Genomic DNA, 26,881 nt, shown 5'->3' on the forward strand with positions numbered 1-26,881 from the left:
AACCTCAATGCTGTCAACTTTTTAAGACTAACAGAAAAATATATTATGAAAGTAGTATATTTTCGGACTTCCGCCAAGATGGAGGTGTAGGTGGAAACACTGTGCCTTCTCCCACAGCCAAGTTTGAATACAACAAAGGTTTGGAGAACAAAGACGCAGCCAAAGAACAGAAAACTGAACTATACGGCAGTCTGACAACAACGAACTGTTCAAATGGTCTGGTGAGAGGAGCGGAGCCAGCAGCGGAGCAGGGTCAGGCGGGAAGGATCCCCTGACCCAGGTGACCCAGGCAACCCAGGTGACCTGGGCGACCCAGGCGCGCAGTCAGCCGGAGTAGCATGATGGACCTGGTGAGAGGCAGGCTGAGCAGAGTTGCACATTCGCGTGCCCAGATAAACCCAGCAAAGGAGTGAGCAGTGAGACAGACCAGCCCAGGTAGCAGGAGGAGGCAGAGGGGACCACCTTGATTTCCTTTGACCCCACCCCCACATACAGCATCACAACCCAGTGACTGAGTTGCCCCGCCCTGGTGAACACCTAGGGCTGCGCTCTTCATACATAATAGGCACCAACAGTCCAAAATATGGCTCAAGAAGAACTCAAAGCCCCAGAGCCCATAACTCTAATCGACCAAGATATAGCCAACCTATCAGATGCACAGTTCAAAATACTGGTCATCAGGATGCTCAGAGAACTGGTTGATTTTAGCCACAAATTAGAGGAACATATGAAGGTTAAACTAATTGAAATGAAGGGAAATGCACAGGAAACCAATAGTGATGGAAAGGAAACTGGGACTCAAATCAAGGGAGTGGACCAGAAGGAAGAACAAAACATCCAACCAGAAAAGAATAAAGAAACAAGAATTCAAAAAACTGAGAGAGGCTTAGGAACCTCCAGGACATCTTTAAACGTTCCAACATACGAATTATAGGGGTAACAGAAGGGAAAAAACCAGCCACGAGTGGAAAACATATTTAAACAAATAATAAAGGAAAACTTTCCCAGTCTGGCAAAGGAAATAGACTTCCAGGAAGTCCAGGAAGCTCAGAGAGTTCCAAAGAAGTTGGACCTAAGAAGGAACACACCAAGGCACATCATAATTACATTAGCCAAGATTCAAATGAAGGAGAGAATCCTAGAAGCAGCAAGAGATAAGGGGACAATCACCTACAAAGGAGTTCCCATCAGACTGTCAGCTGATTTCTCAAAAGAGACCTTACAGGCAAGAAGGGGCTGGAAAGAAGTATTCCAAGTCATGATATCCAAAGACCTACAGCCAAGATTGCTTTATCCAGCAAAACTTTCATTTAGAATGGAAGGACAGATAAAGTGCTTCTCAGATAAGGTCAAATTCAAGGAGTTCATCATCACCAAGCCCTTATTATATGAAATGTTAAAGGGACTTATCTAAGAAAAAGAAGATGAAAAATATTAACAGTGAAAGCAAACTCACAGTTATCAACAACCACACCTCAAACAAAAGCAAACCAAGAGGACAGCTAGATCAGGAGTGGAACCATAGAAATGAAGATCACATGGAGGGTTAGCAACAGGGGAGTGGGAGGAGGAGAAGGGGGGAGAAAGTACAGAAAATAGCATAGACAGTAGGTAGAAAATAGATATGGGGGAGGGCAAGAATAGTAGGGGAAATATAGAATCTAATGAACTTGAGACATGTGGTCATAAACTAAAGGGGGGAATGGTGGGGGAATGGTGGGGGAAGGGGTGTGCAGGGTGGAGGAGAATGAGGGGGGAATAGAACAACAACTATAATGGTATAATCAATAAAATATATTTTTTAAAAAAGTAGTATATTTTCACAGCAGAAATTTTAGAAACCATATATAAACAGAAAGAAAAATTACCTGTAATCCAGTCAGCTAAAGTCAGATCTGAAACAAACACTCTCCCAATCCTCACTCTATGCACATAGAAATTTTTAAAGTAAAAATAAGAAATACTGTATATAGTGTTCTGTAATCTGCTTTTTTTCACTTAGTAAGAGACACTGAATGCCTTCCTAACATTCTCCTATGACCCTTAGGATAGATATATGTTATTGCATATAGTGTATTTTATTAAGCCAACTGCCTTACTACCAGACACTTAGGATGTTTTAATTTTTGGCTATTATCAACAGTGTCACTGTAATAAGAGAACTTATTCCTACATTTCTGCACACCTCATTTTTATCTCCTTAGGAAGATAAATTTCTAGAAGTAAAATTCCTGAATCCTAACATGATCTAAATAAAATTATAAACAGGTAAGCTTATCTGTTCTTTTATTTATTTTGCTTATAAACAGGCAAAATCCCAAAAGAGCAAGAGCAACTGGTGTGGTCCTCTACCATCAACACAGATTTGTAGGGCCTTATTTAGATCAACTATGTAATGTAAGTGCTTCCTGACCAATAGCAAATCAAAAATAAAAACACCATACTGTAAGGCAAGGATTCAATATCTCTTCCCAAAACTCCCCAAAGATATACAGTAAATTAAGCTCAAATATATTTAAATTATCAGTAACTATCAGATTTTTTAAAATATAAAGAATTATTAACTACTAAGAATTATTAAGAATAGCAAAGTTGTTTCTTTCTGAGGACGTAAATAATTTACTGAACATTTGTAATACCTAGAGAAATCTATGAACTCTGCAGAAACAAACCAAAGAAAGTCCGTGCAAGAAAATATCTACTCTAACAGGTACTGGGCAAAAGCAACAAAGATTCCTCCAAAATACCCAGGGGAACAGATTTCTTCAGATCACTTTTCTCTCATTTCTATTGTTAAAATGCAGCTTTAAGATTGAGTTACAAAGACAAAGATCATTTAAAGTTTCTATTGTTATAAAAGCAGAAAAAGCAGAAGGCAAAATACACCAAGTCAAGTGGGCTTAATGTACATTGTTTCAGGAAGTCAGAAGTCAATTCATGAGTACTGGTAGGGTGGGAAAAACTACAAGAAATGCAAGTAGGTGACCATCAATAAGCAATTCGGAAAAAAGTTTAAGAACCCGAACGTATAGAAAAGGTTTTAATCTGATTATCCCCCACCTCCTCCCCAAAGAAAAGGCAATACCTTAAAAGAAACAAGGGACAAAGGAAAAAAGACTCATGAGGTTTCGGCTATAAAGACTCCAGGGTTCAAATGAGAATATTGGAATACTAAGAAGGAAATATTATAAAATCATCTTTAATTAGTTTAAACAATCAAATTAACCTATATTTCAAGGATAATGTCAAATGCAAAACAAAAAGTATCCATACCTCCTCTAGCTTATTATCACTTGATTTATGAGAAGAACTATGTAAGGGAGACATTCGCTTTGACTTTTTTTCACATTCATCAATATCTCCATTTGGCAGATCTTTTCTTCTTGACTTATGAGATTTAGAAACTTCATTTGAAAGTCTATTATATCCTTCTTCAGTGTCTCCATTTAGCTTCTCTTTCATTTTAGCTTTTTTGGACTTGGGAGCATCCAGGTCATCTGAAACACCATTTTCTCTTGTTTCTGATTTCTCATCTGAGTAATAATGGTGCCTTGACTTTCTCCTATCACTCTGTGAAAAAACAAAGAAGCAGTGACAAGCCCTCCTCTAAGAGTAGAGCATGACTCCCCAAACAGTAAAGCTCAATATACAGTTAAAAAGTAACCTGATAGAAATCGAAGCTGGTTTCCAATGCCAAGTTTTAGCCTCATGTATTGCTTTCTCTCATCTCTTACATCCTCAAGATTTGGCTTCCAGCCCCTGTCTAATCCCATCATTAGATTTAAAGGAAATTAAAATTCCTCCTTTTCAGAAAAAGAATGAGAACCCATGATTTATAAGCTAAAAAACAAACAAAAACTTCAAATATCTCCAAGAGAAAAAAATATTAATACTTATTGAGTACCTACCCAGCATTGTGTAATGTGTTTTCGGCTTATCTTGTTTAAATCTTCATAACAACCCTATAAGGGAAGTACAGGTCCATAATCCCTTATCTGAAATTCCGATATCCATAAAGCTCTGAAAACCGAAAGTTTTTTTGTAACTTATTTGGAGATAAAACCTTACCTGACCTGAACTCATTTGGTGGCAAAATTTGACTTGAATTAATACGAGGTTATCTATAGTCCTTATTTATTATACTTAGTATAAATATTCATATTTAATACTAAGATGTTTGATTAAAGGTTGGGGGCCCAAAAACCCTACTGGGGTGTTAGCCTTCTAAAAAATCCCCAGAATTCTGAATTCCAAAATACATCTAGCCCCAGGGATTTTGGATAAGGGATAGCGAACCTGTATTACCTTTGCCATTCTACAGATGAGGAAACGGAAGTTCTTAGAGGCTAAGTAACTTGCCAAAGACCCACATGTTAAGTTTCCTGCAAGTGGAAGTACTAGAAATCAAGGCCCATTTGACTTGGAAGCCCATGATCTTTTTACAACACGCTTCCCCTCTGAACATTGATAATAACAGGTTAATGAAAGAATAAATGAAATGAAATTATATAATTCAAATTAACTGTTATACTCCCATGAAAGAACAACTATATTAGAAATCCTGTAAAGTTTTTCAAAGTTTTACAAATTTAGTTAACTTTTCCTTTTTACAAGACTATTCTGCAGATTTAGTTTTAAAACACCAGACTAGTGGCCAGTACTTTAATATCTGCAGACAGGAAGAAAACAATCTGAAAATTTAGCACTTCAGAATTACTTGGTCAAACGTTCAAAATAAATTAGATAGTACTGATTAATGTTGGTAAAAGCTATTACCACCAAAAATTTCACCATGATTTACACAATTTTTACAGAAATATTTTCACATACAATTTTCTCATCCATAAAACAGGAGTTTCAGTGAAAACTAACATGTGAAATGCTTTGTAAATGGTACAGCTTTAAATTAACCTAAGTTATACATTTATATATTACAGCATCCGATCTTTAGTTAACTGAACTAGCCCACACCTCCCCCAAAGCAACAGCTTCTATAGAAATACAAGGCTACTTAGAGAGCCAGCCGTGGACTCTGAATTGCTCCTGGGCCAGGCACTTCAAGGAAACGAAGCAAGGTCAAGTGACACCTCTAGGTCCAAGCCCACCAATATGGCAAGGTGATGAGATACGTTGTTCCACATCTGATCCACACTGCTTGATGGGCTCCACTTCCTTGGTTTCCATGACACTCTATTCCCTCCTTATCTTCTTACCTCTCCCTTTAGTGCTTCCTCTTCCTCCTCTTTCTGTGGATGTTACATACATTTTCATACCATTTTCATAGCTTCAACATACACTGCCAGGCTACCTTCCTCACTTGCACTCAAATTCTGGGAACCTAAGGCCCAACTCCAGAGCTCAATATACCCAAAGCCAAAATTATCTTCAACTTATTTGAGTACTCCAATCCGTTTCTAACTCACATGGCCCCAGAGAGCAGAACCTTATCACCTTCCCACCTTACCACAAAGGTAAAGCTGCCATCCCATCCAAGCAGTTTACCTGTACTAAAATATACACAATATAAAATTTACAATTTTAACCATTTTAAACCGTACAATTTTGCAGCAAGGACTTCTGGAGAATGTATGCTCTGAAAGCTATCAGTTTAGATTATAGTGAAATGTAACAATGGTCAAATACATGGTTATTTCCCTCAGGAATCTTCGGGAAATATTTAGGAAGATATACACAGGAAAAATGAGCTAACTTTACAAGAAAGTGAATAAAGGTCAATCAAATGGTAAAGAAAGCACTAGAACAAGACGTCAGAGGGGAATGAGATTACATGTACACATTAAAGTGGTTAGCGCATACACTAAACCATAACAGATGGACAGGATTTTAAAGCAAGAAGAGAAACAAGTATTTCAGGAGGAGACAAAATTAAAATAACTGCTAGATGATTCCACTTATATGAGGTATCTAGAGTCATCAAATTCACAGAGACAGAAAGTAGAATGGTGGTTGCCAGGGGCTGAGGAAAAGAGGCAAAGGGGAGTTGGTGTCTAATGGGCACAGAGTTTCAGTCCAGGAGAATGAACAAGTCCTGGAGATAAATGGCATAGAGGGCTGTTGAACAATATGAATGTACTTAATGCTGCAAAACTGTACAGTTTCTTTTATTATTATTACTTTTGATACTTACCTGAGGATATGTATATTGATTTGAGAGGGAGAACTGGGCAGAGAGGGGGTGAGAGAAAGAAACATGGATAGGCTGCCTCAAGTACATATCCCCACCAATATCAAAAATCAACCTAGATATGTACCCACCAGGGATGGAACTGTATATCTTTGGTGATACTCCACCCAAATGAACCACCCAGTCAGGGCAAATCTGCAGTAAAACAGTTAATATGGTAAATGTTATGTTGTGTATATTTTAGTACCAAAACAAAATGAAAAATACCAACTGGCCTGTTGAGGTAGCTTACTTGCTTAGATCGTGGTCCTGGTAAAACAAGGTTCCAAGCTGGTCCCAAGTCATGCCATATACAAGAATGAACCAATGAATATATAAATTAGTGGAATAACAAACTGATGTTTCTCTTTTTCTTGCAAATCAGTAAATAAAAATGTTTTAAAAAATTTTTTTAATGCCCTGGCTGGTGTGGCTCAGTGGATTAAGTGCTGACCTGCCAACCAAAGGGTCACAGGTTTGATTCCCAGTCAGGGCACATGCCTGGGTTGCCAGCTGGGTCCCCAACTTGGGACATAGGAGAAACAACCACACACTGATGTTTCTTTCCCTTTCTCCCTCCCTTCCCCTGTCTAAAAATAAGTAAAAATAAAATCTTTTCAAAAAGGACTTTATTTATTTTTAGACAGAACAGAAGGGAGTTGATTTTATATTTATTTATTTTTAGACACAGGGGAAGAGAAGGAGAAAGGGAAGGGAGAGAGAGAAATATCAATGTGTGGTTGCCTCTCCAGCACCCCACACTGGGGACCTGGCCCATAACCCAGGCATGCACCCTGACCGGGAATCGAACTAGCGACCCCTTGGTTCACAGGCCAGCACTCAATCCACTGAGCTGCACCAGCCAGGGCAAATAAAATCTTTTTAAAAAATAAAAATGAATTAAAAAACCTGCGTGGCTGGATTGGCAACCTTATTACCCTGTAATAAGGTTCTACTCTCTGGGCCTATACAGAATATTTTCATTCTTTTGTCAAATGTCAGCCCTCAAACACCTCTTCCTTACCCTCCTCAGCTTTTTTTCTTCAGGTGTCATTCTTTGGAGGGGCTGGATGAAGGGGAAGACTCTACAACTCCACAGGTTAGTTGAGAGAAGAAGGGACTTAAATTCCTTGATGAACAGTCTGGCACAAATTAGGCTCAATAAATACTTGTGAAGTGAATGGAAATACTAACAGTAAAGTCTATTAATACAACCCACATGATCTCCATCACAACCAAATCCTGGCAGTGTTGCCTGTGATACTCTTGCTTAAGCCTCTAAAGACTAGTTACCGAGGTTTGTAAACCTAAGGCCGCTCTCCCCAAGATTCTCGCACACAGATCAGGGTGATGAAGAAGTAACACACATTTAAAGCAATCAGTTTTCTTAAACATTTTCTAAGACGGCCAACACGAACCAAATAACAGGCCCCGCTGCTTAAGAAAAAAAAGAAAAGAACAAATTACGTGTTGATGGGAGCTTGAGTCTGCCCATCTCGCAGGCACAGACGGATAAAGGGCTGAGGACCCAAAGCCCAATGCCGCCCTTCTCCAGAAGGAGGGAAGAACGGCCCAGGAACGGCCCGGGAACGACGGATGCGCGAAGGGAGGCCCTCGGATGCTACGGCCCGGTGGTGACAGGCTATCAGGGACAACTACCCTCCCCGCCCTAGCCGGCGCAGTCCAAAAGGAGGCGCGGCCCATCCTCAGCGTACCTTTTGCCTCTCTTTTTGACTCTCGGTCTCTTCCAAGGGTGCCTCCAGCTCCATAATGTCGCCCCAGAGGAGTTTCCCAGGCATCATTGGCAGTTGCCGCCTCCCTCAGGGCACGGTGGCCACAACCACCTAAGGCTAGCGACAGCGTGAAAGGAAGCGGGGGCAGGGCGGCGGACCGGTCAAAGCCATGCGTCACTTCCGGGACACGCACCGCCGGACGCGGGTGGAGAGGAAGTAATCCGGGATACTCTAAATTTAAATTCTTCCCTTGAGTCACAATCTCCAACCAATGAGTGTAAGAAAGCTCGATTGGCCTACCCTTGTTCTAAAGTGATTGGCTTCTAACGGTAAAAACCTGGCCAATCTCCATAAAGGACACGAGAGCTGATTAGCATAAAATGGTTGTGGGGATGGGGGTTCCGCTCTTCACCTCCCACCCCCATCCCAATATTTCTCCTCGGCACCGCGGAGACGCTTCGGGGCTTCCCAGCATGCAGTGCGGGGACTAGAAAGCCTCTCTAGGGCGGCGAATAAGGCATCCCCCCCACCCCCCACCGCCCCTGCGTACCGCGGACTGGAGCGGGAACAGCCTACTACAGAGCCAATGTCGTGCCGCCCGCCGTTCGCCCACGAAAGCTGAAGACCTCCACCCCGCCTGTTAAGGCTGAAGCGTAAACTTCCAACGGCTTGGCGCAAGGCCTGCAGTCTTGCGTTGGTGGCAAGGGGCTAGGTGTCCCTGAAGTGAAAGTCAGGACCAGGCAGCGGTCCCTCAAGTCTTAGATATTTTGTCATGAAGTTGGTCCTAGGTTCATTTTAGGTCCTTCCCACATTCCCCATTTGAAATTGAGGAAATTAAACCCCTAGAAAGGGATTTACTCATCTGAAGTAACACAATCAGTTAGTGGCAGTCAAGACTGGAAGAACTCATCTCCTGAATTCGAAATCAGTGCCTTTCCTGCCACACCTACCTGAAAGTTTTGAGTTTCTTAGCAAAGCGTTTGGGGGAAGATTGCTCTCATGCAACACAGAATAAGTAGGAAAACCCTGGAGAAACTTGGAGAAAAAATAAGCCTAAATGTCTTCAACACATTATGTATTTGCAGTGAATGAAAAGATTTTATTTTTCCTGATGAGGATTAACTGTCCCTGAATTACATACAATCTTATACAAAACTGGAAAACTTGACAATACAAAGGGCTAATTCCTTAGCACCTGCCTTTTCTTACATCACCTTACTAACTGCTTGGCTTTCTTTTCAGAGCCATTTCCTTTATCTCTTCTTAATCTCTTCAATCCGGCTGCTCTTGAATGGAGGACAAGAAACCAAATTGAGAAGTAGGTGCAGGAGCACTTCACAGACCACTTGACAATGTCCAGCCTTGTAGCCTGAGCACCAAACCTCTGTTTCAGCAAAATTACAAATTGCTACATGTCCTGGAATTTAAGGGTTGGTCCTGAGTAGCCGAAACCACAAAAATTAAATCTGATTGCCATGAGCCATCTGCCCAATTATGAATGGACTTAATGTCAAGGGCTCCCACCTTATGGATTCAATACTGTGAACCAAACGAGTGTTCAGCTAATGACTGTGGAAAAATGCATCTCTCCCTATCAGGGGTGTCCAACCTTTTGGCATCTCTGGGCCACACTGGAAGAAGAGTTGTCTTGGGCCACACAGTAAAGGCACTTTGGCATGTAATCACAACAAAATCTTAATGTTTTAAGCTAATTTACGATTTTGTGTTGGGCTGCATTCAAAGCCATCTTGGGCTGCATGTGGCCTGTGAGAGGCAGGTTGGACACCCCTGTGGACCTGGATTATGAGAATAGCTATGCATTTCTAAATCTGTGCTTTTTTCTAAGTCCTTTTGTCCCACTCTCTTACATTCACCCCCAATTCTACCATGGTGAAGTTCATGGCCCTGCAACAGGGAATAATGTGCAAAGGAATACAGAGTGGATGCAGTTAAGGATGTCATACATGCAAAATTGGGATAGAAGGAACATGTTAATATGTTGTGATTGAATAGCAAATACAGATGAAGTAAACTTCAGTTTTTCAAGACTATTTTTGGCATTCATTTTTATGTCAAAGGTCATACAGCAGGTCTGTAAAAGAAAAGGACTAGACTTCTATTCTCTCAATGCAAGAGAGTTATATTAGTGTTTTTCAGAATGACCTTCTGTGATTTAGGACACTACAAAGCCTGCCTTTCTAAACCCCAAATTCATTTAATCAAATCTCTGGCTGCTGATTATATCAGGTGGAAGGGGCAAATGTGTGCAAATTAAACCAAGTTATAAGTAATTTGACCAAGCTGTGGCTTCGCTGAAAAAAAAAATTCGATACTACTATCTGTGTGTTCTCAATGGGTATCAACTAGAAAACTTGGAACTGGGGGTGGGAAAATGGAGAATTATTTTTTCATTTTGTTCCCTCTATAAATCTCAAGAGATTTATATCTGATGAAAGTGGTGGGGGGGGTAGCATGAAAGGGCAACATAATTAAAATGCACAAGTAATTCAAAATATAGTATTACTAGAACTTCTCTATTTTCCAAATATCTTACCAGTCACTGATATTTCTTTCTTAAAATTTAAGAGTTGGGCACTGACTGGTACGGCTCGGTATGTTGAGCACTGTCCTGCAGACTAAAGGGTCATGGGTTTGATTCCTGGTCAAGGCTCATGCCCAGGTGGCAAGTAAGGTCGCCAGCTGGGGGCAGGCGAGAGGCAACTGATCCCTGTTTCTCCCTCACACTCATGTTTCTCTGTCTTCCTCCCTCCCTTCCCCTTTTTCTAAAAATAAAATCTTTTTTAAAAATATAAGCATGGGCGAGCCTCATCTGTTGTTTTGTTCAAAGGTTCTATAAAGATTTCCCAGGGCTGAGTATTTAAGACACTGTGGCCAGCTCCTCTTGCTACAGCTCCTGCAAATGGGCTCCTCTGGAGGAGTCTCACAGGGCAACTGGCATCAACGGAAGAGAAGAGACGGCCATATGGAGAGGAAACCAGGCTTTGGGCACACAGTCCGAAGGGAGGCACACAGGAAGGTTTGCAAGATTTGACCTGAAGTTTGATGAAATGCGTCTAAGAACCAGACAGACAGCAGGACCACACGTGAAACATGCCCATTGGAAAATGAGTGGAAGTGCAATAAATCCTAAAAATTCTGATCTACAAAAAAAAAAGATTTCCCTTGCTTTTGGCTTCAACGCATTAAACTTTATGACCTTAAGATAAAACAAGATGACTATAAATTTATCTCTTTCTGGTCATTCTCAAACCTACAGGGCTAGATTTTTAACTCTGTATTTAGAAAGCAAAAAGAGCCATCATTTTGCATCTGAATGTCACTTTTATGTGATGAGAAGAATGGAACTATCATTTTAAAATGTTAGGATATTGAAAATAGTTTAAAGACCTGGCTGGTGTAGCTCAGTGGATTGAGCGCGGGCCTGCTAACCACACTATCGCAGTTCAATTCCCAGTCAGGGCACATGCCTGAGCTGCAGGCCAGTTCCCAGCAGGGGACTCACAAGAGGCAGCCATACATTGATATTTCTCTCCTTCTCTCCTTCCCTTCCCCCCTAAAGATAAATAAATAAAATCTAAAAGAAAAGTAAAATAGTTTAAGGAGTAGTTAAAAATTGGTCAAGAGGCACTGGAGTCAGAGAGTGTAAAGAGTACTAAGAAGTAAGGAGAAAATGAAAAAGGGAGTAGGAGGGATTTTCTGCCATTGCCAGCCATATGACTTTGGCCAACTCAACCCTAAAATCTGTTCTTTGTTATGAATTTGGGGACAAAAATAAAACCTTCTTTGTTTAGTGCAAAGAATTGGGAAGGATCAGCTGATACAACAGTACTACATAGATGATGCTTACATTTCTACATTTAGTTATAAAGGAATTTTGCTAGAGAGGAATTTGCTATAAAGGAATTTTAGCATTTATTTTTGAACATATTATGGTACAAGAAATTTTATGTAACAAATAATTACAAAATACAAGAATAGATGCAAGGCATCTCAGGTACTACCCATGTATAACATGCATCCTTATTTTTCCCTCAAAAATTTGGGCAAAAGTGTGCACTATACATGGCAAAACATGGTACTTTATACAAGTTTTGGATCAAGTGGTGGGCGTAGTCACAACATTTACCCCAGAAGAGGGCACTATTACCCAAAAAATGGAAACTGCTACAGATTAAAGAGGGAACACTCTTCCAAGGTTTCAAATGGGAGGATTTGTAGAGGCCAACAAAACGGTCATTAGCTTCTTTTTCTTTAAATATTTTATTTATTTATCTTTAGAGGGGAAGGGAAGGAAAGAGGGAGAGAAATATCAATGTATGGTTGCCTCTCTTGCGTCCCCTGCTGGGAACTGGCCTGCAACCCAGGCGTGTGCCCTGACTGGGAATCGAACCGTGATCGTCTGGTTCACAGGCCCGCGCTCAATCCACTAAGCTACACCAGCCAGGGCATTAGCTTCTTTTTGATACTCCAGTTATGGTTTCATGATTCTCATGTCTCTCTTCCTCGCCCCTTTTAGGCACTAGTCTATCTTCCCCATTTCCCAAAAGCCCTCTGAAGATGGGTTTTCAAAAAATAGTAGTTTCCAATCTTTTCAGTACTATAGCTCCTTCCATTGTTCTGATCTCATGGATCTGACACTTTGAAATGTTTTATATGCTAAATTTCATTTAGTAATAATTGATTCATAATCATTCTTCTAATCTATAAATAAGATACAAATGCAATCTTACAGTGTCACACCAGCATGTGATTGATAGTGGTGTTATTGAGCTGGTATCATTTGAGTACTGACAAATTTAACATTTTACTTAGAAAGGAGTTAGGCAAAGGAAATGTACAATTTTTATTAGGATTGTTGAAATATTGAAAATAGCTTACACTACAAATTAGTAGTTACAAAATAGTCACAGCAATATAAAGTATACAGCATTGAGAATATCAATAATATTGTAATAACTATGTATGGTGCCAGGTGGCTACTGAAAATATTAGGGGGACACTCAGTAAAATAGATGATTGTCTAACCACACCATGCTGTATACCTGAAACTAATACAAAATAATATTGAATGTAAACTGTAATTGAAAAATAAATTTAAAAAATAGCTTACAGCCCTGGCTGATGTGGCTCAGTGGATTGAGCACTGGCCTGCGAACCAAAGCACCAATAGTTCGATTCCCAGTCAGGGCACATGCCTGGGTTGCGGGCCCTCAGTAGGGGGCGTGCAAGAGGCAAACACACATTGGTGATTCTCTTCCTCTCTTCCTCCCTCCCTTCCCCTCTCTAAAAAGAAATAAAATCTTTTTTTTTTAATAAAAACAACTTACAGAAGCCAGTTACTCCTGAGGATTCCTAGGGGTATGAGTTCCAAGACTGAGAGGACAAACAGGATCTCACATTGTGTGGACATCTGCAGTAAGCTCCTGCTTTGTATATTTTACCCCTATTGATAGCATAAAATAGTAACTGAAAATGTGTTAGCCAAAAGCATAACTTCCCCAGGCATGTCTAGATTTTTTTTGTAGGTAGGTTCAGTATCATTGGTATCCCACTAGTAGTGGCCAAGAATACTGAGAGTGCATGCATCCATATCTAATGTTCCTTTTTTTTTTTTTTTTAGGAGAGAAACACCAATGTATGGTTGCCTCTTGTGAGTCCCCTGCTGGGAACTGGCCTGCAACCCAGGCATGTGCCCTGACTGGGAATCGAACTATTGGTGCTTTGGTTCGCAGGCCGGTGCTCAATCCACTGAGCTACACCAGCCAGGGCTTTATCTAATGTTCTTGATCCTGTTGATATCTTCCTGCTTGCAGCCATCTGAATAAGCGGCATGGTGACAGGTGCTCCTAGTATGATGTCTGGGGCCTTGAAGCTGGAGTAGGTTGGATTGGATCTCCTTGCCCAATAATTTACTACAGTTGCCAGGTTCTGGAACATTTGTGGAGTGATCTCCATTGTAATGGGATGAGATATTGCCCCTCTCTAGTCAAAGTATTGGCCAACGGTCTTCCTCACAATCTTGATTTTTCTCCCCAAAGATCCAGATTTCATTGAGCAATGGAGGGAGAGCTAGTGATCGACGCATGCAATGATCCAAGAAAATTTTGATCGTGTAGTAAATTCTCATTTGTCCTGGACTTGCATGAAGTTTTACTCTGGTCTAGCAGACCTTCCTGGAGATTCAAATTCACCATCTAACATTATAAAAACAAATGACGCAGCCCTTTGCTGACCATTGAGCCAATCAATAGCTGGACCGGTGTTGTAGTCGAGCAGGTTAGCATGCTCCCCATGGCCTGGGCCTTGCAACGTTACCATTAATGTCTCGAACGGCTTCTGAACCTGAAGACTATTGGCTTCAGGCTTGTCACTGGATGTGATGACAACACCTATTAAGAGATCACAGCAACACCTCATGATGGAAGTTGTTTCAAGGGATAAGAACTTTCCCTTTCAGTTTTTCCTTTGAGGTTGGATCCATAAAAAGCCTTTGTTTTAAGTCTACCTTTGAGCGGAGCCACAAAGTATGGTTCTTTTGATGCTCCGGAGGCTATAAAATTCCTGTGTAGTCCATCAAACAGGAAACAGAGGAATATAAGACTGCCCATTGCAGGGTGGAATCGGGATCTGTGAGATGCTTCTAGCATTGATTTGGCTGCTCTCTCAATGTCTTCAACCTCTCCTATGCCAAGCTGTGGCTCGTCCGAGTCAGTGCAGGCTGCTTGCCTTTACGCAGATGATAAAGATCAATCGACACATCCAGAGTATCATCCATGGTGGTCAATTGATACGAACATACGTAGTTGGTTCTATTTCATATCCAGATTGATTAAAAATATGTTCTATAATCTTTAACTAAATTGAATCTCTAAATGGAGGAACTCCAGACAACCTGGCAAAAACAGTCCATGTATTTACCTATCACACAAGTTTTGTGAATATAATTATACACACATATATTTGTAACAATATTAGGTACCTGCTGCATTGAGCACTTTCAACAGATTATCTTAAAGTCTTACAACAATGTGTGACACAGATATCATGACTGTCTTTCTTTTACAAATAAGAAAACTGAATCAGGGAAGTTTGGTAACTTTCTCCATCACAGTTACCAAGTATTGGAATTTAGATGCAAACTTGTCTTTCTTCTAAGTGCAGGTCATCATGCTGCCTCGAGAGGCCAGATTTCTCATTAGAGAACAGATGGATGAGAAAAAAATCAAGAACAAACATTTCCACATACAAAAATTAATATTGGGCCCTGGCTGGTGTAGCTCAGGGGATAGAGTATGGGTCTGCAAACCAAAAGGTCACAGGTTCAATTCCTAGTCAGGGCACATGCCTGGGTTGCAGGCCAGGTCCCCAGTAGGGGGTGTTTGAGAGGCAACCACACAGTGATGTTTCTCTCCCTCTCTTTCTTCCATTTTCCCCCCTCTGTCTAAGAATAACTAGATAAAATCTTTTAAAAAATTAATATTGCGGAAAAATGAAAGTCACCTATTTTAGAAAATAACCTCCTAAATAACAATTTAATAACACACATACCCATCTTTAATATCTGTAGTCATATGTTGTGTTTAATACACAACAAGGGAAGTTTATTGGTTTCATAACAGGCTCCACTGAACACATTTAGAGTGTCATAATGGATCCAGTAGCAAAATTAGATAACTTTCATTGATCCCTTGATGTGGCTAAAGCCACAAAAAATCGGATTTCTCAGTCTACAAAGAAACTTGTCCAAATCCCAAAATCAAATATAGAACAGAGTTGATGATGCTCCTTTTTCCAAGGATTGGCCGGGATTGGTGCAGGGATAGAGAGCTGAAGTCAATACTCAGGAATCTCACGAGTTCAGTATTTCACTGAATCTTTTTTTCAATATTTTATTTATTTATTTTTAGAAAACCTGGAAGGGAGGAAGACAGGGAGAGAAACATCAATGTGTGGTTGCCTCTCACACACCCCATACTGGAGACAGGCCCACAACCAATGCATGTGCCCTGACTGGGAATCAAACTGGCAACCCTTTGGTTCATAGGCCCACTCAATCCACTGGGCCACACCAGCCAGAGCTCTTTTTTTTTTTTCCTAATTGAGATATATTTGACATATAACCTTCACTGAAGCGCCAAACCTTACCGTTGAAAGGAACCTTCAAAATCATCTAGTTTGGCCATCCCGCTAAACTAAGTACTGGAAATACCTCTGCAATGTCAGCCCATGGATCACCAAACCTCTACTTAAATGCCCTAAATAATGGGTAATTCATTCATTTACAAAACGGCTTATTTCATCCACAGGTAGTTTTGACTAATGGGACATTCTTCCGACTGAGCTAAATCTCCTAATTTCCATTAACTGATGCTAATTCCAAGCTACAAGACCCCCTAAATAATACCTCCCCCACAAAGTTTTTCTACCCAGATTGCCCTTCTCGCTACTTTGTCCAGGGTTTCAAATGCCTTTGTGACCACGGCTAATCTTCTTGGATAGGTTGGTCAGGGCCACTGAAAACCAATAGTCAGTACTGAGTGGTCCAACCACTGCAAAACGGAGGAGTGTGTCTGATTTCCCCTCCTCGGCATTCCCACCCGGCTTGGAGGCAGTGCTCCACCATGCTGTCCTTTATCTGGCTTTCACTGTTCCCAGGCTAGTGAGGGTTGGAGGGGCACTCTCCATTTATTCAATTATCCTTGAGATCTAAGGCCTTGACAACCTTTAGAAACCTCTTAGAAGAAACATCCCTCAACCATAAGTCAACATTAGCATCTACATAAAACCTGTCTTAACTGTTCCACCTTCCCCAAACCCAAGAGAACTGACCATTCCACAGTTTGATCTGAAAAGGCCTGCCAGAAAAAAATTCTGGCAAAGCTATGTAGGTCTTACCCTGAGCGAAAATGGATCAAATGGTTTCTCTTCTCTCTAAATCTCTAATTCAGAACCTTCCTTTTACTCACGAACCATCTGCAACCATTTTGCTTCCCTTCTATCTCCACGCCTTCTGAGAACATACTGACTTCCCACTGCCATGCTGTAGAGAGAGGCTCCAATGTGGGGAGGAACAGAGAAATGGTAGAGCCAGATGTTCACTGCCACAGGTATTTTGGACATTGCTAGTCAGTCACCATGTGGAGCCATTGTTCATGTTCAAGCTGGTCACAGAGAAGACCTTGGCAGGAATGACAGAAGGAATTCTTGTTGCAAAGTACCTAACAAATCTATGTGAATTCTTTCTGATAATGATACAAGACTTTAGTTGCAAACAAGTATCTTCACAACCTAGAACACTATCTTCTGGATTTTTGTGTTGAAATCTGGCAAGATTCATTTAACATAAGAACCCAGTATTATTGTCAGCAGAGAAATTCACACTGGGTAGTAAGTTAGCATCTTATGTACTTGAGAAACTAATGAAAATTCAAGGTAATACATTTCCATGGAAGAGGACAAAGAAGTCCATTTTTTATTGCAAACAAATTCATAGTAGAATAAGCTTTAAAATAGCTTTAAAATGTCAAAAAGGGGGGGGAAAGCCATTAGCTAGAACAAAATATGTAAGAAGATTAACAAAATAGCACACTTGGCTTTAGAGAATTCTTGTATACTCTTGATTAAAACATCCTATATGATGCTGTATATTTTCACAGAAAACAAGTTGCCAAAAGAAAAATAAGAGTTAAACATTTATAACTGGAGTTAGTTGTAATAAGGAACTGGGTGTGAGTGTTTGACCGCTCTTTGCGCCTTCCAAGTTCTGCAGAAAATTCTGTCTTCTTTTCAGTCCATCCACAATGACTGAATTATTAGATGCCAGACTCTGTGTCCTAAAAATATTAAAAATACAATTATTACCATCAAAAGAAGTTAATTGCTTTGCAGTAGTATCACATTTACTAACACTAAAGTGCATCTATCAAATAAATACATTTAAAATCTAATAAAGTACTCTTTACATTTTATTTTCTTGATTTTTTTTCTAAATATTTTATTTTTTTATCTTCAGAGAGAGGGGAAAGGAAGGAGAGAGGGAGAGAAATATCAATGTGTGGTTGCCTCTCATGTGTCCCCCACTGGGAACTGGCCCACAACCCAGGCATGTGCCCTGACTGGGAATCGAACCGCGATCCTTTGATTCACAGGCCTGCACTCAATTCACTGAGCTACACCAGCCAGGGCTATTTTCTTAATTTCAATAGAGTTTAATTTATCTATTTTTAAAAAGATTTTATTTATTTATTTTTAGAGAGAGGAGAAGGGAGGGAGAAAGAGAGGGAGAGAAACAGTGTACAAGAGATACATGAATCAGTTGCCTATGTACAACCCCAATTGGGGACCTGGCCTGCAACCCAGGCATGTGCCCTGACTAGAAGTTTAACAAGTGACCTTTCAGTTCACAGGCTGGCACTCAGTCCACTGAGCCAAACCAGCCAGGGCACTCTTTACATTTTAAATGCTTCTCAAGAGCTCCTCAATTATTTGACAGCTGCTTTCCAAGAAGTTCATACTTTCTCAACAACATCTGTTCTCAGAGCCATTATCAAGTACATTCTAGTAAGAAATAAGTTCCTGCCCTGGCTGAGTAGCTCAGCTGGTTAAAACATCGTCCCAATACACCAAGGATGTGGGTTCAATCCCCAGTCAGGGCACACATAAGAATCAACCAATGAATGCATAAATAAATGGAACAACAAATCTATGTTCCTACCTCTCTCCCTGCCTCTTTCTCTCTATAAATCAATCAATAAAAGAAACAGAAATAAGTTCCTGGGAAACTCTTCTGCACAACTAAAGTAACTGATATAATTCTTTATAATTTATTTTTTGAGAAGTCACATGGAAGGGAAGGGCTAACTACAGTGTTTTTCATATTGAAAATGTTCCCTTCCTTGGAGCTGTAAGCTATGCTAGCACCTTCTCTAACGTATCTGCCTTGCTTTAACCACACTGGACATTTGACATTTTGCTTTTGACATTCCCCCTTTCCCGCTTTCCCTCCTTTGGATCCGTGTCCACTGCATTAAGATATGTCTCAACAGTGTGTCCTCCACACCTGACTGGCGTGGCTCAGTTGGCTGGGCGTCATCCTGCAAACCGAAAGGTTGCCAGTTGAATTCCGGTTAGGGTGCGTGAGAAGCAACTGAAGGGTGTTTCTCTCCCTCTCTTTCTCCCTCCCTTCCCCTCTCTCTGAAAATAAATAAATCAAATATTTTTTAAAAGTATGTCCTCCAATAAGTCTCCCATATAGCCCATCACTCTTAATTACACATCTCTTTAGCAGTTATGAAGAATTTATGCTTTGTTCTTGTGTTCGATTTATTTGTTTATTGGTCTCCTCAACTAAATTAAATTGTAAGCTTCCTGCAGGTAGTCACAATATCTTGTTCATCCCTGTCCCCCAAATCCTTATGACAGTACAGCACATAATCGATGTTCAAATGCTATCTTCCCTCCCTTTTCTATACATGTCTTTAAGGACTATAGTTTTAAGATTGTTTTTTAAAAAAACCCATCAGCAACTTTTAAGAAATTAAATTTCTCAAGATTTCACAAATTTAAATTCTCAATTGCATATCAAGAAGTAATTTCCCTTGTCTATTTTTAGTTTGTTTTTTATTTTGCTTAGCTTTTGATAGAGAGAAAACAGAGAACCCATGGCTTATTCATTAAAACCACCATTGTCTACTTCGGAGACAGTATGTTGTGATAATTTAAAGACTTATTATGAAGCAAACAAATTGCTGTTTCAAGCAGAAAAGATCAGTTCTCCAGTAAAGAAGTAAAAATGGCCTTGGCTGATGTGGCTCAGTGGATTGGGTGTCGGCCTGCGTGAGCCAAAGGGTTGCCGGTTTGATTTCCAGTCTAACATACATTCCTGGGTTGCAGGCCAGGTCTCCATTAGGGGGCGCATGAGAGGCAACCACACATTGATGTTTCTTGCCCACTCTTTCTCCCTCCTTTCCCTTCTCTCAAAAAATAAATAAATAAAAATTTTTTAAAAAAATTAAAAATGTGGCCCTGGCTGGTGTAGCTCAGTGGATTGAGCATGGGCCTGTGAACCAGGGGATCATGGTTCAATTCCCAGTCAGGGCACATACCTGGGTTGCAGGCCAGTTCCCAGCAGGGGACCTATGAGAGGCAACCATATTGATATTTCTCGCCCTCTCTCCTTCTCTTCCTAAGATAAATAAATAAAATCTTTTTAAAAAATTGTAAAAATGTTTTTAAAAATGCAGACTTCTAGATATTTAGCCTGTTATAAATAATCAGATATGTCTGCAAATATTTTATGTAAAAACATTCACTGCAGATATATTATAGCAAAAAAAGGGAATTATCAGAATGTCAAAGGAAGAGAAAGAATGGTTACATACATAATGAGGTCTGCATAATGGAATACTAAGCAATCATTAAAAAAATGAGTTGGGTCTAAATGTATTGATTGAAGGACAGCCATGAAGGATAGGTGAAAAAAGAAAGCCNTCAGTGGATTGAGCATGGGCTTTGAACCAAAGGGTCACGGTTTGATTCCCAGTCAGGGCACATGCCTGGATTGTGGGCCAGGTCCCCAGTGGGGGCCTTGTGAGAGGCAACCACACATTGATGTTTCTCTCCCTCTTTTCACCTTCCCTCCCCCTCTCTCTAAAAATAAAGAAATAAAATATTTTTTAAAAAGTAAAAATGTGGCCCTGGCTGGTGTAGCTCAGTGGATCGAGCACAGGCCTGTGAACCAGAGGATCGTGGTTCAATTCCCAGTCAGGGCACATGCCTGGGTTGCAGGCCAGTTCCCAGCAGGGGACTCAAGAGAGGCAACCATACATTAATACTTCTCTCCCTCTCTCCTTCCCTTCCTCTCTAACATAAATAAATAAAATCTTTTTAAAAAAGTAAAAATGTTTTTTAAAATGCAGACTTCTAGATATTTAGCCTGTTATAAATAATCAGATATGTCTGCAAATATTTTATGTAAAAACATTCACTGCAGATATATTATAGCAAAAAAAGGGAATTATCAGAATGTCAAAGGAAGAGAAAGAATGGTTACATACATAATGAGGTCTGCATAATGGAATACTAAGCAATCATTAAAAAAATGAGTTGGGTCTAAATGTATTGATTGAAGGACAGCCATGAAGGATAGGTGAAAAAAGAAAGCCGCAGCTCTACATGATTTGTTGTTAAAAATAATTACATTTATAAATGCATAGAAAATGTCTAATATATATATATATATATATATACACTAAACTATTAACAATAGTTCAGATCACCTCTGCGGAATGGGAATAGAAAAGGTTGATACCAAACTATTGAATGGAGACTTTGAGTTTTATGTTTACATTTCTGTATCAGTCTACTCTTTCCAAAAAGGTAAAGAATACTTTAAAGATTTTATTTATTTTTAGAGAGAAAGGAAGGGAGGGAAAAAGAGAAGGAGAGAAACATCACTGTGGGAGAGAAACATCGATCCGCTGCCTCTCATACACACCTCAACCAGGGACTGAAACCACAAACAAGGCACGTACCCTGACTTGGAATTGAACTGGCAACCCTTTGCTTTACGGAAGGATACCCAACCAAGTGAGCCACAACGATCAGGACAAGAGGTACACAATAAGTTTATATAATGAAAAAACTGTAAAGATATATTCTAAATTTTAATATGACCTTTTAGGAAACTATTTAATAACATAGGATGAATGTTCATGATATACTATTAACTGAGAAAAGCAACATACAAAATAGTAACTATGAGTCCAAAAGAAAAAATATATAGATTGATATATTCAGACTGAAGCATTATAAATATACTAAATATAAAAGAACTTTAAAAAAATATTTTATTTATTTATTTTTAGACAGAGGGGAAGGGAGGGAAAAAGAAAGGGAGAGAAATATCAATGTGTGGTTGCCTCTCACATGCCCCCTACTGGGGACCTGGCCTACAACCCAGGCATGTGTCCTGACTGGGAATCAAACCAGTGACCCTTTGGTTCACAGGCAAGCACTCAATCCACTGAGCCATACCTGCCAGGGCTAAAAGAGCTTTTTAAGGTATCTAGATGATAGGGTGACTATAGGTGTTTGTTAAAATACTTTTTAGTACCTCTCAAATATTCCATTTTATCATCTGAACAGTGTTATTCAAACAAATTGGCCTGGAAAATATTAGTGGAAAGTAGCTACATCTCTTTCTCAACCTGTGTAAAACCAGGAATATAAGTGAAAGCTTCCCGCCCTCAGGTCGGGTAGTGCTTGGTTTATAGCCGTTCCTTCCTATTTTTAGAAATAATTCAAGATTTAGTAGTAGTGGCACAAATTTTGGCTCACATTAAAAATGAACTACACCAGCCCTGGCTGGTGTGGCTCAGTTGCATGAAGTGTCATCCTGTAAAGTGACAGTTCACGGGTTTTATCCCTGGTCAGGGCACATGCCTAGGATGCGGGTTTGGTAACCCGGTCAAAGAATGTTCAGGAGGCAACCAGTTAACGTTTCTCTTTCACGTCAATGTTTCTCTCTCTCTCTCTCCCCTTCCCTCCCTTTGCCTCTGTGAAACCAATAAGCATGTCCTTGGGTGAAGATTTTTTTATAATGAACTCTATCTTACTATATAAGAGGTTTCATTGTAACTTTACATAATTTTTTCCATAAAATAAAGACTGGCAGAATCGTATCATTATAAAACGTTTACTCAGGAGTATCCGACTGAGTAACTCAATATTCCCTTGATTTTGATAATTCCTGTGGGATAGTGGCTAATCACTTTGATATGCACTTACCGTGGAGAATCTATTCCACTATCTCCCGCCATGCTGTGATTTTCTGTTCCTTCCAAGTGACTGTGTTCATGTTGGATATCCGCAGCCATCACTGGCACATGTGAAGTGCTGAAAAGTTCTAACTTTTGTGTGAGCTGTGTTCTCATTTCACCAACAGAGTCTTGGGGGCGTGCAGCCTCGGAGCTNGGACCTGGCCCACAACCCAGGCATGTGTCCTGACTGGGAATCAAACCAGTGACCCTTTAGCAAGCACTCAATCCACTGAGCCATACCTGCCAGGGCTAAAAGAGCTTTTTTAAAGTATCTAGATGATAGGGTGATTATAGGTGTTTGTTAAAATACTGTTTAGTACCTCTCAAATATTCCATTTTATAATCTGAACAGTGTTATTCAAACAAATTGGCCTGGAAAATATTAGTGGAAAGTAGCTACATCTCTTTCTCAACCTGTGTAGAACCAGGAATATAAGTGAAAGCTTCCCGCCCTCAGGTCGGGTAGTGCTTGGTTTATAGCTGTTCCTTCCTATTTTTAGAAATAATTGAAGATTTAGTAGTAGTGGCACAGTCAAATTTTGGCTCACATTAAAAATGAACTACACCAGCCCTGGCTGGTGTGGCTCAGTTGCATGAAGTGTCGTCCTGTAAAGTGACAGTTCACGGGTTTTATCCCTGGCCAGGGCACATGCCTAGGATGCGGGTTTGGTAACCCGGTCAAAGAATGTACAGGAGGCAACCAGTTAACGTTTCTCTTTTTTTTTTTAATTTAATTTATTTATTTATCTTTAGCGGGGAAGGAGAGAGGGAGAGAAACATCAATGTATGGTTGCCTTTTGTGTGTCCCCTGCTGGTAGTTAGCCTGCAAGGAACCGGCCTGCAACCCAGGCATATGCCCTGACTGGGAATCGAACCGCGATAGTCTGGTTCGCAGGCCCACGCTCAATCCACTGAGCTACGCCAGCCAGGGCACCGTTTCTCTTTCACGTCAATGTTTCTCTCTCTCTCTCTCCCCTTCCCTCCCTTTGCCTCTGTGAAACCAATAAGCATGTCCTTGGGTGAAGATTTTTTTATAATGAACTATATCTTACTATATAAGAGGTTTCATTGTAACTTTACATAATTTTTTCCATAAAATAAAGACTGGCAGAATCGTATCATTATAAAACGTTTACTCAGGAGTATCCGACTGAGTAACTCAATATTCCCTTGATTTTGATAATTCCTGTGGGATAGTGGCTAATCACTTTGATATGCACTTACCGTGGAGAATCTATTCCACTATCTCCCGCCATGCTGTGATTTTCTGTTCCTTCCAAGTGACTGTGTTCATGTTGGATATCCGCAGCCATCACTGGCACATGTGAAGTGCTGAAAAGTTCTAACTTTTGTGTGAGCTGTGTTCTCATTTCACCAACAGAGTCTTGGGGGCGTGCAGCCTCGGAGCTGGCTTTCCGCATGCTGTAGTAATCAAACGTACTTCCGTCAGCGGATGCTGAGGCCTGTGTACATTTAGCAACACTGGGCTCCTCTTCATAGTTAAAACCAGACTGGGTCACTGACTCGAGGCCACAGCTTTCAGCAGAGAGATTAGGATTTTGGCTGTCACCCGGCTTAGTGAACAGCCCAGGGGGGTTGTAACATTCATTTCCTTTAAGCTCCTGAGGCTCAAAACTCTGTTCTTTGCTGTTGCACTCGGTCAGAGATCTTTCAGTCACCTTTTGTTTTCCTAAATGATTCCATTCGCTTTCCCCGGTAAAGGAATACTGAATGGGGCCAGGCAGCACCTGGCACAAGTCATCATTCTCAGAAAAGTCTTCCTCCTCTAGGTATAATGAACTGCAGGCGCCATCATCATCTTCCACTTCATTCTGATACAAGGCTCGGTCATTGTCAGAAAGCACTTCATTTTCCAGACTCCCAGTCTCTGCTTCCTGCACACATGCCTTTCTCATTAGTGTTTCCTCTGAGTCTCTGTCTTTTCTCTCAGGTTGTCTTGAATGGTTCACACCAAGTGGATAATCCAAAAGACCAAGATTTCGGAACTGGTGTGTTGTTTTATCAACTAATCTACAAGCAGAGGATGCTTGGTCCAAAGAGAGGGGACCTGGTGATGGAAGGACACTCTGTGCTTCTTTTGCCTCCCCTAACGTGTCAAAATGAGAATAGCTTTTCCTCAAGACTTCAGGCATTACCTTGTTTTCTCCACCATATACATCATATGTCAACATGCTTTCCCTAAAGGAACAGCATGGACTATCATTCTGCAAAACACTACACTGAGAGTAACTTAGCAGGTGATCTCTTAAGTCATCATTGATAGCTTTGACGGTAGAGTTATTCACGTAAGTGGGTTCTGCCCTCAGTTTATCGTTGCACTGTTCGGCACATGGCTGTCTGGCCTCTTTCTCAAAGATTCGTGAGGAATCTAAAGATCTTGACCTTTGGAAAGGCTTTCCTTTTGGTCTAATGTGACCGGATTTCAGATCACTGGTCTTCTGGAGATTGTGCCTTTTGGCTATTGGGCTCCTTCGGTGAGACAAACCCTGGAAAGGATTACTGATTCGTTTTTTGTAAATCAAATGGGAACCTAGCTCTGATGGGTCCTCACCAAGTGGTTTCTGAACTACTGCTTCACTTGGGCTTTTAATTCTGGGGGTGGGCTCTGTGGCAGGGAGCTTGGGGTGTTTCTCCAGTCTAATGCTTGCTGGCTGAGGCTCACTTCCCTGACTCCTCACTTTGTGCCTGTCTCTATGAGAATGGCCCCGTCTTCGAGGCTTTGCAGACCGGCTCTGCCTTTTCTTTACTCCCTCTCTTGAAGGATATTTCTGCCCAACTGTTAGCATATCAGTGGAAGTGCCCTGGCTATTATATTTTTTCTGTTCTTCATATTTTTGCATTAGAACAGTATGTTTGATTAAGTTGTCAACAGTCAGAATGGGATTAATTCGTTTGATTATCTCATGTTCAACGTCTCGAGGGATATTGTCCAAATTATCTTCATCTCGGACAGGCCATTCTTCTGGTGGGAACTGGGCACAGAAACTCCTGTGCTCGGTTCTGGACTTCTCCTTTCGGGAGATATTGCGCCAGAAGAGGTTGAAGCCAAACTTCTTGCCTTTGTCTCTATCTTTCGTACACGGTAAAGGTTTGGTGCTCTCAGAGACGTGATTCTCTTCACACACAGAAACTGCTCGATTCTGTACCAAAGATTTGGATTCCCCAGGACCTTTCTGGCCTTTTCTCGTTGCTTCTGGGGCAGCTGGGGGTTCCTGTGGATGCTGAGTGCGCATATCAGGGAAACACTGGCAAGACTGACAATGGGAAACGGGCACAGCATTTTCCTTGGCTAACTCTGCAAACTCTGCACAGCTCTCCATGTTCACCAGATATGTGATGCAAGCTGGCGTCACATGCCTTTCATCTCTCTTGTTTTCTTGGGGGGTTGTATTTGTGATGAAGTAAGTCTGAGGAGTAACTATGAAGTATCCTTCTCCAGTGTGATAAATCTTCCTTTCTTTAATCAGAGCTCCCAGAGTGGTATAGAGAATATCCTGAGATGGAATTGCAATGCCTAAAACAAAAGCATTTTACACTGTTAGAGTTTGAAGAGACACTTTAATGAGTAAAATCAGTAACACAGAAATGACCACACATTGCTTGATGAACCTAGAGCTAATTATAACATAATTAATATACATAATTAAAATGCCACAGAAGCATTAACAATCATCATTCAATTGAGTAATAGGAATATAATTTGGTCCACACAAAGGCATATGGCCAGGGTATCAGTTAAGCAGAGAAAAATAATCTGAGTTCACTCAAATAAAGCACTAAGTTATACAACCTGTTATAAATTTAAATTGTGCCCAAGGAAAGTATTTGTAGGAGGAAACATGGGAGTTGTTGAAAACCAGTCTCAGCCCTGATTGGTGTGGCTCAGTGGGGTGGGCATCATCCCATGAATCAAAAGGTCACTGGTTCAGTTCCTGGTCAGGGCACACGCCTGCAAGCTGGCCAGTTCACCAGTTGGGGGCGTGAGAGATGCAAATCAATGGAAGTTCTCTCACATATCAGTGCTTGTCTCCTCTTCTTTTTCCCTTCCTCCTCCTGTCTCTAAAAAGAAATACATAAATTCTTCAAAAAAGAAGGAAAGGAAA

The 26,881-nt window shown here is 40.7% G+C and overlaps 3 protein-coding genes across 8 annotated transcripts in view; all 3 read right to left on the reverse strand.

The window, feature by feature from the left end:
- The window catches only part of DDX50 (DExD-box helicase 50), a 35,510-nt gene extending 27,418 nt beyond the window's left edge, over window positions 1-8,092 (reverse strand). Inside the window, exons 1-3 of one of the 4 annotated variants that reach the window (XM_037029195.1) lie at window positions 7,900-8,092; window positions 3,909-3,962; window positions 3,274-3,570 (exon numbers count right to left, since the gene is read on the reverse strand). In XM_037029195.1, coding sequence (XP_036885090.1) covers window positions 3,274-3,570; window positions 3,909-3,962; window positions 7,900-7,986 — 438 coding nt within the window. In that variant the 5' untranslated portion in view covers window positions 7,987-8,092. The other 3 variants (XM_037029197.1, XM_037029196.1, XM_037029194.1) reach the window with 3 other exon arrangements.
- Window positions 8,093-13,711: 5,619 nt separating this feature from the next.
- LOC118975288 (endogenous Bornavirus-like nucleoprotein 2) lies at window positions 13,712-16,121 on the reverse strand. Its single transcript, XM_037029138.1, has 3 exons — window positions 16,084-16,121; window positions 14,427-14,664; window positions 13,712-14,388 (listed from the first exon to the last, which is right to left on the reverse strand). Exons 1-3 carry the CDS (start codon window positions 16,119-16,121, stop codon window positions 14,089-14,091), a joined length of 576 nt encoding a protein of 191 aa, XP_036885033.1. The 3' UTR covers window positions 13,712-14,088.
- A 1,274-nt stretch (window positions 16,122-17,395) lies between these two features.
- STOX1 (storkhead box 1) overlaps window positions 17,396-26,881 on the reverse strand; it is a 61,744-nt gene continuing 52,258 nt past the window's right edge. Inside the window, exons 3-5 of one of the 3 annotated variants that reach the window (XM_037029262.1) lie at window positions 24,105-26,292; window positions 22,726-22,908; window positions 17,396-17,771 (exon numbers count right to left, since the gene is read on the reverse strand). In XM_037029262.1, coding sequence (XP_036885157.1) covers window positions 17,624-17,771; window positions 22,726-22,908; window positions 24,105-26,292 — 2,519 coding nt within the window. In that variant the 3' untranslated portion in view covers window positions 17,396-17,623. Of the gene's footprint in view, window positions 17,772-22,725; window positions 22,909-23,981; window positions 26,293-26,881 lie in introns of all 3 variants that reach the window. The other 2 variants (XM_037029260.1, XM_037029261.1) reach the window with 2 other exon arrangements.

Source organism: Sturnira hondurensis, unplaced genomic scaffold, assembly GCF_014824575.4.
Source record: "Sturnira hondurensis isolate 20B ecotype Veracruz unplaced genomic scaffold, ASM1482457v3 Scaffold0020237, whole genome shotgun sequence".
NCBI lineage: Eukaryota > Metazoa > Chordata > Mammalia > Chiroptera > Phyllostomidae > Sturnira > Sturnira hondurensis.